We start from the raw sequence: 15,543 nt of genomic DNA on the forward strand, positions 1-15,543 counted from the left end.
TCCCCCCTCCCCACCTTGGCCCCCCCTTTCTCCTCGCCCCACTCTCCTCCCTGCTTTCTCCTCCTCTCCCTACCCCCCACTTTCTCCTCCTCCCCCTTCCCCCCCACTTTCTCCTTCTCCCCCCTTCCCCCCCACTTTCTCCTCCCCCCCACTTTCTCCTCCCCCCCACTTTCTCCTCCCCCCCCCACTTTCTCCTTCTCCCCCACTTTCTCCTTCTCCCCCACTTTCTCCTTCTCCCCCACTTTCTCCTTCTCCCCCATCCCCCCACTTCCTCCTCCCCTTTCTCCTCCTCCCCCCTTTCCCCTCCCCCCTTCCTCCCTTGCTCCTCCTCCCCCTTCCCCCCCCTTGCTCCTCCTCCCCTTTCCCCCCCCTTGCTCCTCCTCCCCTTCCCCCCCTTGCTCCTTCTTCCCCCTTTCTCCTCCTCCCCTCCTCCATTGCTCCTCCTCCCCCCTTCCCCCGCCTTGCTCCTCCTCCCCTTCCCCCCTTGCTCCTCCTCCCCTTTCCCCCCCTTGCTCCTTCTTCCCCCTTTCGCCTCCTCGCACCTTCTTCCCCCGTCCTCCTCCTCCCCCTTCCTCCTTCTTCCCCCTTCCTCCTCCTCCCCCTTCCTCCTTCTTCCCCCTTCCTCCTCCTCCCCCTTCGCCCCCTTCCTCCTCCTCCCCCTTCGCCCCCTTCCTCCTCCTCCCCCTTCGCCCCCTTCCTCCTCCTCCCCCTTCGCCCCCTTCCTCCTCCTCCCCCTTCCCCCCCCTTGCTCCTCCTCCCCCTTCCCCCCCCTTGCTCCTCCTCCCCTTTCCCCCCCCTTGCTCCTCCTCCCCTTTCCCCCCCCTTGCTCCTCCTCCCCTTTCCCCCCCCTTGCTCCTCCTCCCCTTCCCCCCCCTTGCTCCTCCTCCCCTTCCCCCCCTTGCTCCTTCTTCCCTTTCCCCCCCTTGCTCCTCCTCCCCTTTCCCCCCCTTGCTCCTTCTTCCCCCTTTCCCCCCCTTGCTCCTTCTTCCCCCTTTCCCCCCCTTGCTCCTTCTTCCCCCTTTCCCCCCCTTGCTCCTTCTTCCCCCTTTCCCCCCCTTGCTCCTTCTTCCCCCTTTCCCCCCCTTGCTCCTTCTTCCCCCTTTCGCCTCCTCGCACCTTCTTCCCCCTACCTCCTCCTCCCCCTTCCTCCTTCTTCCCCCTTCCTCCTCCTCCCCCTTCCTCCTTCTTCCCCCTTCCTCCTCCTCCCCCTTCCTCCTTCTTCCCCCTTCCTCCTTCTTCCCCCTTCCTCCTCCTTCCCCCTTCCTCCTCCTCCCCCTTCGCCCCCTTCCTCCTCCTCCCCCTTCGCCCCCTTCCTCCTCCTCCCCCTTCGCCCCCTTCCTCCTCCTCCCCCTTCGCCCCCTTCCTCCTCCTCCCCCTTCGCCCCCTTCCTCCTCCTCCCCCTTCGCCCCCTTCCTCCTCCTCCCCCTTCGCCCCCTTCCTCCTCCTCCCCCTTCGCCCCCTTCCTCCTCCTCCCCCTTCGCCCCCTTCCTCCTCCTCCCCCTTCGCCCCCTTCCTCCTCCTCCCCCTTCGCCCCCTTCCTCCTCCTCCCCCTTCGCCCCCTTCCTCCTCCTCCCCCTTCGCCCCCTTCCTCCTCCTCCCCCTTCGCCCCCTTCCTCCTCCTCCCCCTTCGCCCCCTTCCTCCTCCTCCCCCTTCGCCCCCTTCCTCCTCCTCCCCCTTCGCCCCCTTCCTCCTCCTCCTTCGCCCCCTTCCTCCTCCTTTGCCCCCTTCGCCCCCTTCCTCCTTCTTCCCCCTTCGCCCCCTTTCTCCTCCTTTGCCCCCTTCGCCCCCTTCCTCCTTCTTCCCCCTTCGCCCCCTTTCTCCTTCTTCCCCCTTCGCCCCCTTCCTCCTCCTCCCCCTTCGCCCCCTTCCTCCTCCTCCCCCTTCGCCCCCTTCCTCCTCCTCCTTCGCCCCCTTCCTCCTCCTTTGCCCCCTTCCTCCTTCTTCCCCCTTCGCCCCCTTTCTCCTTCTTCCCCCTTCGCCCCCTTTCTCCTTCTTCCCCCTTCGCCCCCTTTCTCCTTCTTCCCCCTTCGCCCCCTTTCTCCTTCTTCCCCCCTTCGCCCCCTTTCTCCTTCTTCCCCCTTCGCCCCCTTTCTCCTTCTTCCCCCTTCGCCCCCTTTCTCCTTCTTCCCCCTTCGCCCCCTTTCTCCTTCTTCCCCCTTCGCCCCCTTTCTCCTTCTTCCCCCTTCGCCCCCTTTCTCCTTCTTCCCCCTTCCCGCCCTTTCTCCTTCTTCCCCCTTCCCGCCCTTTCTCCTCCTCCCCCCCTTTCTCCTCCTCCCCCCCGCTTTCTCTTCCTCCCCCTTCCCATCCCCCAATTTCTCTTCCTCCCCCTTCCCAACCCGATTTTCTCTTCCACCCACTTCCCACCCACCGCTTTCTCCTCCTCTCCCGTCCCCCCACCCCCCCAATTTCACCCCACCCCTCCCACGCCCCCCACCTTCTCCTCCTCCTCCCCCTACCTTCTCCTCTTCCTCCCCCCACCCCTCCCCGCCTTCTCCTCTTCCTCCCCCCCACCCTTCCCCGCCTTCTCCTCTTCCTCACCTCAACCCTTCCCCGCCTTCTCCTCTTCCTCCCCCCCACCCTTCCCCGCCTTCTCCTCTTCCTCCCCTCCGACACCCCGGCTTTCTCCTCCTCCTCCCCCCCGACCCCCCCGCTTTCTCCTCCTCCTAACCCCACCCTCTTCCGCTTTCTCCTCCTCCTCCTCCCCCCCAACACCCCCAGTTTCTCCTCCTCCTCCCCCCACCCCCCTTCCGCTTTCTCCTCCTCCTCCCCCCACCTCGTTCCGCTTTCTCCTCCTCCTCCCCACCGACCCCCCCGCTTTCTCCTCCTCCTAACCCCACCCCCTTCCGCTTTCTCCTCCTCCTCCTCTCCCCCAACCCCCCCAGTTTCTCCTCCTCCTCCCCCCCAGTTTCTCCTCCTCCTCCCCCCACCTCGTTCCGCTTTCTCCTCCTCCTCCCCCCAACCACCCCCCGCTTTCTCCTCCTCCTCCCCCCCCAGCCCACTTTCTCCTCCTCCTCCCCCCCTCCGCTTTCTCCTCCCCCCACCCCCCTTCCGCTTTCTCCTCCTCATCCTCCCCCCCCAGCTTTCTCCTCCTCATCCTCCCCCCCCAGCTTTCTCCTCCTCATCCTCCCCCCCCAGCTTTCTCATCCTCATCCTCCCCCCCCAGCTTCCTCCTCCTCATCCTCCCCCCCAGCTTTCTCCTCCTCATCCTCCCCCCCAGCTTTCTCCTCCTCATCCTCCTCCCCCAGCTTTCTCCTCCTCATCCTCCCCCCCCAGCTTTCTCCTCCTCATCCTCCCCCCCCAGCTTTCTCCTCCTCATCCTCCCCCCCCCAGCTTTCTCCTCCTCATCCTCCCCCCCCCAGCTTTCTCCTCCTCATCCTCCCCCCCAGCTTTCTCCTCCTCATCCTCCCCCCCAGCTTTCTCCTCCTCATCCTCCCCCCCAGCTTTCTCCTCCTCATCCTCCCCACCAGCTTTCTCCTCCTCATCCTCCCCACCAGCTTTCTCCTCCTCATCCTCCCCACCAGCTTTCTCCTCCTCATCCTCCTCCCCGCCCCACCCCCTCTCCGCTTTCTTCTCCTCCTCCCCCTCCACCCTCCCCGGCTTTCCCCTCCTCCTCCTCCTCTCCTCACCCCCCCACCCTCTCCCCGCTTTCTCCTCCTCCTCCCCACCCACCCTCTCCCCGCTTTCTCGTCCTCCTCCCCCCACCCCCCTTCCGCTTCCTCCTCTCCCTCCCCCACTCCTTCCTGCCCTCCTTTCTCCTCTCCCCTCCTCCCTCCTCCTCTCCCTCCCCCCCTCCTTCCTGCCCGCCTCCTTCCTCCTCTCCCCTCCTCCCTCCTCCTCTCCCTCGCCTCCGCCTCTCCCTCCCCATACTTCCGCCTCTCCCTCCCCATACTTCCGCCTCTCCCTCCCCATACTTCCGCCTCTCCCTCCCCATACTTCCGCCTCTCCCTCCCCATACTTCCGCCTCTCCCTCCCCATACTTCCGCCTCTCCCTCCCCATACTTCCGCCTCTCCCTCCCCATACTTCCGCCTCTCCCTCCCCATACTTCCGCCTCTCCCTCCCCATACTTCCGCCTCTCCCTCCCCATACTTCCGCCTCTCCCTCCCCATACTTCCGCCTCTCCCTCCCCATACTTCCGCCTCTCCCTCCCCATACTTCCGCCTCTCCCTCCCCATACTTCCGCCTCTCCCTCCCCATACTTCCGCCTCTCCCTCCCCATACTTCCGCCTCTCCCTCCCCATACTTCCGCCTCTCCCTCCCCATACTTCCGCCTCTCCCTCCCCATACTTCCGCCTCTCCCTCCCCATACTTCCGCCTCTCCCTCCCCATACTTCCGCCTCTCCCTCCCCATACTTCCGCCTCTCCCTCCCCATACTTCCGCCTCTCCCTCCCCATACTTCCGCCTCTCCCTCCCCATACTTCCGCCTCTCCCTCCCCATACTTCCGCCTCTCCCTCCCCATACTTCCGCCTCTCCCTCCCCATACTTCCGCCTCTCCCTCCCCATACTTCCGCCTCTCCCTCCCCATACTTCCGCCTCTCCCTCCCCATACTTCCGCCTCTCCCTCCCCATACTTCCGCCTCTCCCTCCCCATACTTCCGCCTCTCCCTCCCCATACTTCCGCCTCTCCCTCCCCATACTTCCGCCTCTCCCTCCCCATACTTCCGCCTCTCCCTCCCCATACTTCCGCCTCTCCCTCCCCATACTTCCGCCTCTCCCTCCCCATACTTCCGCCTCTCCCTCCCCATACTTCCGCCTCTCCCTCCCCATACTTCCGCCTCTCCCTCCCCATACTTCCGCCTCTCCCTCCCCATACTTCCGCCTCTCCCTCCGCCCCTCCTCCCCCTCTATCCTCCTCTCGCGCCCCTCCTCCATCCTCCTCCCCCTCCACCCCTCCTCCCCCTCGCCCCTTTTCCTCCTCCCCCTCTCCCTCGCCACACCTCCCCCTCTCCCTCGCCACACCTCCTCCTCCCCCTCGCCACTCCTCCTCCTCCCCCTCTCCCTATCCCCTCCTCCTCACCCTCTTCCTCCCCCCTCCTCCTCCTCGCCCTCTTCCTCCCCCTCCTCCTCTCCCTCCTCCTCCCCTCTCCCTCCCTCCTCCCACATCCTCCTCCTCCACTCTCCCTCCCCCCTCCTCCTCTCCTCTCCCTCCCCCCTCCTCCTCTCCTCTCCCTCCCCCCTCCTCCTCTCCTCTCCCTCCCCCTCCTCCTCTCCTCTCCCTCCCCCCTCCTTTCCCTCCTCTCTCCTCCTCCACCTCTCCCCCCTCCTCTCCCCTCCTCCTCTCCCCCCTCCTCCTCTGCCCCCTCTCCTCCTCCTCCTCTGCCCCCTCGCCTCCTCCTCCTCTGCCCCCTCGCCTCCTCCTCCTCATCCTCTCCTCCTCCTCCTCCTCTGCCCCCTCGCCTCCTCCTCCTCATCCTCTCCTCCTCCTCTCCTCCTCCTCCCCCCTCCTCTCCCCCTCCTCCTCCTCTCCCCCTCCTCCTCCTCTCCCCCTCCTCCTCCTCTCCACCCTCCTCCTCCTCTCCACCCTCCTCCTCCTCTCCCCTCCTCCTCTCCACCCTCCTCCTCCTCCTCCTTTCCCCCCTCCTCTTACTCCTCCTCTCCCCCTCCTCTCTCCCCCTCCTCTCTCCCCCTCCTCCTCCTCCTTCCCCCCTCCTCCTCTCCTCCTCTCTCCACCCTCCTCCTCTCTCCACCCTCCTCCTCTCTCCACCCTCCTCCTCTCCACACCCTCCTCCTACTCCTCCTCTCCCCCCTCCTCTCTCCTCCTCTCCCCCCTCCTCTCCTCCTCCTTCCCCCCTCCTCTCCTCCTCCTTCCCCCCTCCTCTCCCCTCCTCCTTCCCCCCTCCTCTCCCCTCCTCCTTCCCCCCTCCTCTCCCCTCCTCCTTCCCCCCTCCTCTCCCCTCCTCCTTCCCCCCTCCTCTCCCCTCCTCCTTCCCCCCTCCTCTCCCCCCTCCTTCTCCCCTCCTCTCCTCCTCCTTCCCCCCTCCTCCTCCCCCCCTCCCCTCCCCTCCTCCTCCCCCCCTCCCCTCCCCTCCTCCTCCCCCCCTCCCCTCCCCTCCTCCTCCCCCCCTCCCCTCCCCTCCTCCTCCCCCCCTCCCCTCCCCTCCTCCTCCCCCCCTCCCCTCCCCTCCTCCTCCTCCTCCCCTCCCCTCCTCCTCCTCCTCTCCCCCCTCCTCCTCCTCTCCCCCCTCCTCCTCCTCTCCCCCCTCCTCCTCCTCTCCCCCCTCCTCCTCCTCTCCCCCCTCCTCCTCCTCCTCCTCTCCCCCTCCTCCTCCTCTCCCCCCTCCTCCTCCTCCTCCTCCTCTCCCCCCTCCTCCTCCTCTCCCCCCTCCTCCTCCTCTCCCCCCTCCTCCTCCTCCTCCCTCCCCCCTCCTCCTCCTCCTCCCTCCCCCCTCCTCCTCCTCTCCCCCCTCCTCCTCCTCCTCCCTCCCCCCTCCTCCTCCTCTCCCCCCTCCTCCTCCTCTCCCCCCTCCTCCTCCTCTCCCCCCTCCTCCTCCTCTCCCCCCTCCTCCTCCTCCTCCTCTCCCCCCTCCTCCTCCTCTCCCCCCTCCTCCTCCTCTCCCCCCTCCTCCTCCTCCTCTCCCCCCTCCTCCTCCTCCTCCTCCTCTCCCCCCTCCTCCTCCTCCTCCCTCCCCCCTCCTCCTCCTCTCCCCCCTCCTCCTCCTCCTCCCTCCCCCCTCCTCCTCCTCCTCCCTCCTCCTCCTCCTCTCCCCCCTCCTCCTCCTCTCCCCCCCTCCTCCTCCTCTCCCCCCTCCTCCTCCTCCTCTCCCCCCTCCTCCTCCTCCTCCTCCTCTCCCCCCTCCTCCTCCTCCTCCCTCCCCCCTCCTCCTCCTCTCCCCCCTCCTCCTCCTCCTCCCTCCCCCCTCCTCCTCCTCCTCCCTCCCCCCTCCTCCTCCTCCTCCCTCCTCCTCCTCCTCTCCCCCCTCCTCCTCCTCTCCCCCCTCCTCCTCCTACACCCCTCTCCCCCCTCCTCCTCCTACACCCCTCTCCCCCCTCCTCCTCCTACACCCCTCTCCCCCCTCCTCCTCCTACACCCCTCTCCCCCCTCCTCCTCCTCTCCCCCTCCTCCTCCTCCTCCTCTCCCTTCCTCCTCCTCCTCCTTCTTTCTCTTCCCCCCTCCTCCTTCTTTCTCTTCCCCCCCCCGCACGCCGACCCCGGGTTCTCTCACTTACCTCCAGCCAACGAGCCGCGTATAGAGACCCTCACCAACCAGCAACGCGCTGACGTCTGAAGGAAGCTAACGCGTGGGTGTTTGTGTCACTGCGCATGCATGCATGCGTGCGCCATCTTCACCGGCTTTTTCTTTACTCCTCGGGAACACGTTCGCAGAAAAAGAGAGAAACCAGCCTGGATTTATACATCAATCAGGCAGAAAATAAAACCGGCAAAGAGTTGGCAAAGGCAGTTCGTTGCTAATTTCACTGTTACAGCGACAGGCCAGGTAAAAAAGCGATTAGAGGAGAGTGTTCGGTACTGTGAGGAATTCCATGTGACACGGGGTCTGGGTAAGAGTTTGAGAGAGAGAGAGACAAACAGCGAGTAGGAACGTGGACATCAGGCAGGCTTCGGGCCCATTGCTCCACGTAGGCCGCAGCGGAGTCCAGTTGTTAAAAACACCTTGGATAATGTTAGGGGTATGAGTGGGCATTTCTGTACAAGGCTGTGATCTTAATGTTAAGACGGGAGGAGCTGGTCAGCAGTTGGCACTTCGGTTAAAACTGCTGGTTTTCAGCCCCACTATTCAAGATCAGCATTAAGTATAACTTTTTGAATCGTGTTTCTCTATTTTAGACTGTTGGAAGTGCTCAGGTTTGAAACATACATATCATATGAATGTTTGAGTGGGGTAAACTAATCCTACTTTACAGAATCCCAACCGTTTAATTGATGGAATGGGTAGTGGCTTCGTCATTCAGCTTTTCACTTGTTAACATGTCAAAAATCTAGTTGAACTATAACACTTCTGTTGATGGTCTTTCAAACTTGTTAACACTACGGTTTTTTTTAGCTTTAATAAATCCACCAAGCTGCAAAGTTTCTGTTAATATTTATTGTACTAAAGTGCAGTAGAGAATGTGTAAATATTTAAATATATAATATTGCTTACTCATACCATGTTGAATTGTGTCTATTTTGTTGAATTTAATTTTGTTTAAAGAAAAGGAGTGATTGCAAACCCATCAATTTTAGTGAGAAGTCACCTCTTTCCTAAGGAAACAGTAGTTGCTGGCACAAATTAATTTGATAGGTTTGTTACTCTACCTTTTTGAGTCTAGTATTTGATTCTATTGCATTCATTTGTGAAATGATTGTTGTACAGTACTTGTTAAATATTCCCCTTCAGCTTTTATGTATTTTTTTGTCTTTAGTTCGTTCATGAGATGAGAGCATCATTGGCTAGGCCAGCTTTTGTTGCACATCCATAATTTCCCTTGAGAAGGTGGGGGTGAGCTGTCTTTTTAAACCTTTGCAATTTGTGTGATGTAAGTACACATACAATGTTGTTAGGAGGGGAATTCCAGGATTTTGACACAGCAACAGTGAAGGAATAGCAATATAGTTTCAATTCAGGACGGTGTGTGACTTCGAGGGAAATTTGCAGGTGGTGGTGTTCCCATGCACCTGCTGCCCTGATTCTTCTCTGTGCTAGAGGTCATAGGTTTGAAAGGTGCTTTCAAAGGAGCCTTGGTGAGTTGCTGCAGCGCATCTTGTATGTAGTAACACTGCTGCCACTTGTGTTGGTGGTGGAGGGAATGAATATTAATGGAGTGCTGATCAAGGGGGCTGTTTTATCCTGGATGGTGTCAAGTGTCTTGAATATTATTGAAGCTGCACTCATCCAGGTATGTGGAGAAGTATTCCATCACATTTCTGACTTGTGCCTCGTAGATGGTAGACGGGTTTTGGGGAGTCAAGGGATGCATCACTTGCTGCAGACTTCCCACTTCTGACCTGCTCTTGTGACCATGGTATTTATATGGCTAGTCCAGTTAAGTTTCTGCTCAGTGGTAAATTGAATGTCCTGGGGAGATGGTTAGATTCTCTCTTGTTGGAGGTGGCTGTTGCCTAACACTTGTGTGGCATGAATATTATTTGCCACTAAACAGCACAAGCCTGAATGTTGTTCAGGTCCTGCTGCATTTGGCAGAGACTGCTTCAGTATTTGAGGTATCGCAAATGCTACTGAAGACGGTGCAATCGTTAGTGAACTTTCTGACTTTTATGATGGAGATGCATTCATTGAAGCCTCTGAGGATGGCTGGGTCTAGGACACTACCCTGAGGAACTCCTGCAATGATGTCCTGGAACTGAGATGGTTGACCTCCAACAACTACAGCCATCTTTCTTTGTGTGAGGTATGACTCCAAGCAGTGGAGAGTTTTACTTCTGATACCCATTGACTTCAATTTTGCTAGGGCTCCTTGATGCCCCACTTGGTCAAATGCTGCCTTAATGTCAAGGGCAGGCACCCTCATCTCACTTCTTTAATTCAGCTCTTTTGTCTATGTTTGGAGCGAGGCTGTAATGAGGTCTGCTGAATAGCCCTGCCGGAACTCAAATTGAGCATCGGTGAGCAGGTTATTGCTGAGTAAGTACTTGATAGTACTGTTGATGACCCCTTTCATCACTTTTCTGATGATTGAGTGCAGACTGATGGGCAGTAATTGACCAGATTGGATGTGGTACTTTTTGTGGACAGAACATACCTGGAAAATTTTCCACATTGTCAGGTAGATGCTAGTGTTGTAGTTGTACTGAAACAGCTTGGCTAGGGGCGCAGCTAGTTCTGGAGCGTAAGTCTTCAGTACTGCAGCTGGGATGGTATGAGGGCCTATAACCTTTCCTCTATCAAATGTTTTTAGCCATTTCTTGATACCATGTGAAGTGAATCGAAATGACTGAAGGGCTGGCACAGGTAATGCCTCAGGAGGAGGCCAGGTGGATCATCCAGTCAGCACGTCTAGCTAGAGATGGTTGCAAATACTTCAGCCTTGTCTTTTGCATGTGTTGGACTTCCCCATTGTTGAGGGTGGAGATGTTTGTGGAGCCTCCTCTTCTGATTAGTTGTTTAATTGTCTATCTCTTATTCATGATTGGATCTGATCATATCCATTGGTTATGGGATTGCTTATCACAGTCACTTGCTGCTTCATGAATGTAGCCCTTTGTAGCTTTGCCATGTTTGCACTTCATCTTTAGGTATGCTTGATGCTGTCTTTTGGCATGCTGCCCTGCACTGCTCATTGAACAAGGGTTGATCCTTTTGCTTAATGGTATTGGTAGAATGTCGGCCATGAGATTACAAATTGTGGTTGAATGCAATTCCGCTGCTGCTAATGGCCCACAGAACCTCATGGATGTCCAGTTTTGAGCTGTTACAGCTGTTCTGAATCCATCCTCTTTAGCACAGCTGTAGTGGCACACAGCACAATGAATGGTATCCTTGGTGTGAATACAGGACTTCATCTCAGCAAGAACTGTGTGGTGGTCTCTTCTATCAATACTGTCATGGACAAATGCATCTGACAGGTAGATTGGTGAGGGCAAAGTCAATTGAAGTTTTTTTCCCCTCTTCTTGTTGCTTTCCCCACCTGCCACAGGCCCAGTCTGCAGATTCTCCCATCAGGACTCAGCCAGCTTGGGCACACTTGATGGGAATTCTACTGTAGTTGGGGGTCTTCATTTTCGCTACTCAGAGTTTCTTCCAAGTGGTGTTCAGTATGGAGGAACACTGACACATGAGCTGAGGGAGGGCAGTAGGTGGTAATCTGCTGAAGGTTTCCTTGTCCATGTTTGACCTGGTTCCATGAGACTTCATGGGGGTCCAGGCTCAATGTTGGACTCTTGTGACCACCCCTTTCCAGATGTGTACCACCATTTCTGGAGGGTCCGTCCTGCTGGTGGAAGAGAACATACCAAGAGATGGAGGAGCCTGGGACATTGGCTGTAAAGTATGATTCTGAGTATGACTATCAGGCTGTTGCTTGAGTAATCTGTGGTTCAGCTTTCCCAGTTTTGGCGCTGGTTCCAGATATCATTGAGAAGGGCTTTGCAGGGTCCACTGGACAGTGTGTGTCTTTGACTGAGGCAATGGAAACGACAATCCTGGGTGGTCCATTCTGTTTTATCTGTATTCAACTTTTCTTTAGTGGTTTGATACAACTGAACGGTTTGCTGGGCCATTTCTGAGGGCAGTTAAGACTCAAAAACATTGCAATAGGTTTGCCATCACGTATAGGCTAGACCAGGTAAGGATGGCAGATTTCCTTCCTTGAAAGCATTGGTAAACTAGATGGGTTTTGAGACAGTTTGATAGTTTCATGATCGTGGTGACAGATGCAGATTTTTTATTCCAGATTTATGAATTAATTGAATTTAACTTCCGCCAGCTGCCATGGTGGGGATGAACTCATGTCTCTGGAACATTAGTCGGTGCCTCTGAATTCTTGGTCCAGTAACTTCACCACTATGCTACCATTCCCTTTTGTTACTTGCTGTTTTGTTTTTAAAAGCAGTTATTTCTTTATACACTATTTACATTGAATAACTCAGCTAATTTATTTATACACAAAACAATTAATTCATCAGATCTCATTTATGAAAGTACAGATGACCTCACATTGTGTTGGGGAAATTTCAATTGCAAAAATTTGCTATGGTGTCTCTAACAGATAAAAATATTTTAGCATATCCCTTTAATAACTTTAATGTGTCTGGATGTGCTTGCTGCCTTGGCTGTTACAGACTTTACATAGAATTACGTAGAATATACAGCATGGAAACAGACCATACAGCCCTACCTGTACATGCAGGTGCTAATACTTCACTCAAGCCTCCTCTCATCTTTTCTCATCTAAATCTAACGTTGTAATCCTCTTTTCCTTTTTTCCTCATATGCTTGTCTAGTTTCCCCTTAAATGCATCAGTATTTTTCACTTTAACCACTCGCTGTGGTTGCGAGTTCCACATCATTATAATCTTTAGGTAAAGAAGTTTGTTCTGAATTCCCAACTGAATTTATTGGTGATTACCTTTTTTATATGATAGCATCTCGTTATGCTCTTCCCCACAAGAGGAAACATTCTCTGTATCCACTTTATCAAAACCTTTCATAATTCTAAAGAGCTATATTAGTTCTTCCCACAGCTGCCTTTGTTCAAGGGAAAAGAGTCCCCAGTCTGTCATTCCTTTGCTGATATGTATACTCACTCATTTCTGGTATAGTTTTTGTATATCTTCTCTGCGTGCTCTCCAGCACTTCTAAATCCTATTATAATATTCAAGCAATAGGTGATCTTCCTAGTCTTCCTACCAAAATGTAGTACTTCATTTTTCTATGTTGAACTTTGTTTGCCAATTATTTGCAAGCTTAGTGTCCTCCTGTAACTTGTTCCAGTCTTCCTCAGTATTATCTATTCCACCCCCCCCCCCAAAAAAAAATTTGGTGTCACTCACAAGTTTAGAAATTGTGTTTTTAAATTCAAAAATCCAAATCGTTAATGACTTGTGAGCAGCTTAATGTGTTCGTGTACCTGCTTTTAATAATTTAAAATCATAACATTGCAATTGATATGTTGTACATGACTCCGCCATGGCACTATTGAATTTGAATGTTTGCAGTTGACAAATGTATCACTTGAACAGATTAAGTATGGATACAAACAAAAAACTGCGGATGCTGGAAATCCAAAACAAAAACAGAATTACCTGGAAAAACTCAGCAGGTCTGGCAGCATTATGAGGACTCGAAACGTCAACTCTTTTCTTCTCTGCCAATGCTGCCAGACCTGCTGAGTTTTTCCAGGTAATTCAGATTAAGTATGGAGTTGTACAGTGAACTTTTATCACACTACAAAATATTGCAATTTTTAAAAATGCATTTGCATAGACCTAGATTAACACTGAAAGATAGTAAATTAACCCAATTGACATGCAAGATGGTAAGATTTGTATTAAATATTGAACCTATTTTTTTTAAACTTCAAAATTAGCATATTCCATTTGCTTTTGTTAAAGCAGAAAATGCCTCTTGTGGCTTCAGTTGCTTCCCAAATTATTGATTTTCTGCATCTTCAAATTATTCGTTATTTTTGAAATTTTTAGTTACTAACAATGTAACAGTATAATCTGTCTTGTAATTATGTGGTGATTCTGATCAACATTTTTTTTTGTAGACTCTGTGCTCCGTGTCTGGCATGATACAAAGCATTTTTTTGCCAAAATATAAGCTTTCTGAGGCAATATGGCAGATAAGCTAACAAGAATTGCCATTGTCAGCCATGATAAGTGCAAGCCCAAGAAATGCCGTCAGGAGTGCAAGAAGAGCTGTCCAGTGGTTCGAATGGGTAAGTAGTTTTGTTTTTAATTTCATTGCTGTACATGGATTGTAAGAAAAATAAACTTATACATGATGACTTTATTTATTCATTCATGTGGGTGTCGCTGTCTAGGCTAGAATTTATTGCCCATGTCAGAGAGCATTAAGAGTCAACCACATTGCTGTGGGTCTGGAGTCACATAGGACAGCAGATTTCCTGCCCTAAAGGACATTAGTGAACAGGTAGGGTTTTACAACAATCAGTGGTTTCGTGGCCGTCATCAGACTTCTAATTCCAGATTTTTATTGAATTCAATTTTCACCATCTGCCATGGTGAGATTCAAACCCAAGTCCCCAGAGCATTATCCTGGGTCTCTAGAATACTAGCCAATGACAATACCACTTTGCTACTCCTCTCCATGAGGCAAGCTATGTTTAGTAAACCTGTGGTATTTATTGGCATGCTAACACCCTATACCTGGTTATAGGTGAAGAGATCAATTTGTTGCTTAGTAATCTATCCCTTGAAAGTTTTGTTCAGTGCATTCATAATGTGTTAAGAAAAATCTCCTTGCAATTTTTTAACAATGATTGGTGAGTACAAAAATCTCCACAAATCAGTGCAATATAAAAATATAAAGGGAGGTGGTGGAGTAATGATATTGTCACTGGACCAGTACTCCAGAGCCCCAGGGTAATGCTCTGGGTTCAAATCCTACCACAACAGATGGTGAAATTTGAATTCAATAAAAAGTATAGAATTAAACGTCTAATGATGACCATGAAACCATTGTTGATTGTCATAAAAACCTACCTGGCTTTAGGGAAGGAAATCTGCCATCCTCAGCAGACCTGGCCTACATGTGACCCACAGCAATGTGGTTGACTCTTTAAAAATGCCCTCAATTCTCAAGGGCGATTAGGGATGAGCAATAAATACTGGCCCAGCCAGTGACGACCACATCCCAAGAACAAATAAAAATAAGCACGTGTTTTACTTCCAACAAGAACAACTTGTATTTGTATAGCACTTTCCATATAATAAAACATCCCAATATGCTTCACAAGACGGTTATAGAACAAAATTTGATACCTAGCCACATAAAGCAATATTGGGCAGAGAAAGTTAGGTACTAAAGTACGTATTAAAGGAGGAGAGAGAGGTGGAGAGGCAGTTTAGGGAAAGAATTCTGGAGCTTGGGCCTTGGCAGCTGACAGAACGACCAACAATGGTGGACTCATTAAAATTGGTGGATGCTTAAGAGGCGAAAATTAGAGGCTGTGAAGATATTTTGGACGGTTAGTGGGTTCAAGGAGATTACAGAATGAGGGAGAGGTGAGGCCATGGATGGATTTGATAACAAGGATGATAATTTTAAAATCGAGGCATTGATTTACGGGAGCCAGTGCAGGTTAGTGAACAGAGGAGGGTGGGTGAATGGAACTTGGTGCAATTTAGAACATAGACAGCGAAGTTTTGGATCACCTCAAGCTTATGATTTCAAGACTAAATGGCTAACTATCCTGATAACGTCCATTTGGGGTGTTATAAGCAGTTAATTCAGGTCTTTATCACAGCCTCTTGATTTATTTACTGGGAAGAATGGAACAGCAGGCCAAGTTAACTTGTCCTTCAATTTTCTCTCTGTGCTGAGATTTCACAGTAAAAGTCATTGTTACAGCAAAATATTTTCCTGATGTGATGCCTATGGTAAAGCTAAATAGCCAAGCAGCAAGCTTTGAAAATATGTGGTTTTCAATTTTTTGTGACTTGCTTCTGCTGGGTGTTGTATTGTATTAACCTAACCTATATATTCTTGTGTAAACAAAACAAGATATTTTAAGTACCCCTGGAGAAGCATTTGTTTGAAGATAAGTGAGTGTGTCCCCTGTTTAAAAGTTCCAATGGATTGCTTTGAATATTCGTGATAGCTACCATTACATTAACTTGACTATCAAATATTGAACACTGTGTTATGTGCATTTCGTATCTACAAACCCTTCCTATTAACGCTATCTGGCCTGCTCTCATCTGTTAAAATTTCACATTATTCCAGGATTGATTCCGGCATGCCAAGATAACCCCGACTTTTTTTCTCTACTGCAGTGGTTTCTTAAACCACTCTCCCCTGTCTCCTCCACCTCGGCTCCAACAAGAAGCGTAAGGAACTCATTGGCATCTTTGTCACCAGTATCAGAAATCAGCAGCTTCTGCTGCGCCCCCTCTTT

The 15,543-nt window shown here is 53.0% G+C and overlaps 2 protein-coding genes across 5 annotated transcripts in view; one reads left to right on the plus strand and one right to left on the minus strand.

The window, feature by feature from the left end:
• The window catches only part of anapc10 (anaphase promoting complex subunit 10), a 63,758-nt gene extending 56,525 nt beyond the window's left edge, over positions 1 to 7,233 (minus strand). The window contains exon 1 of one of the 2 annotated variants that reach the window (XM_041185529.1): positions 7,168 to 7,233. The gene's annotated coding sequence lies outside the window, so the exon portion shown is untranslated. The remainder of the gene's footprint in view (positions 1 to 7,167) is intronic. The other variant, XM_041185548.1, reaches the window with a different exon arrangement.
• Positions 7,234 to 7,239: 6 nt separating this feature from the next.
• abce1 (ATP-binding cassette, sub-family E (OABP), member 1) overlaps positions 7,240 to 15,543 on the plus strand; it is a 69,988-nt gene continuing 61,684 nt past the window's right edge. The window contains exons 1-2 of one of the 3 annotated variants that reach the window (XM_041185499.1): positions 7,240 to 7,436; positions 13,171 to 13,341. In XM_041185499.1, coding sequence (XP_041041433.1) covers positions 13,239 to 13,341 — 103 coding nt within the window. In that variant the 5' untranslated portion in view covers positions 7,240 to 7,436; positions 13,171 to 13,238. Of the gene's footprint in view, positions 7,437 to 7,608; positions 7,630 to 8,383; positions 8,442 to 13,170; positions 13,342 to 15,543 lie in introns of those variants that run through there. The other 2 variants (XM_041185506.1, XM_041185515.1) reach the window with 2 other exon arrangements.

Source organism: Carcharodon carcharias, chromosome 1, assembly GCF_017639515.1.
Source record: "Carcharodon carcharias isolate sCarCar2 chromosome 1, sCarCar2.pri, whole genome shotgun sequence".
Taxonomy (NCBI): Eukaryota; Metazoa; Chordata; class Chondrichthyes; order Lamniformes; family Lamnidae; genus Carcharodon; species Carcharodon carcharias.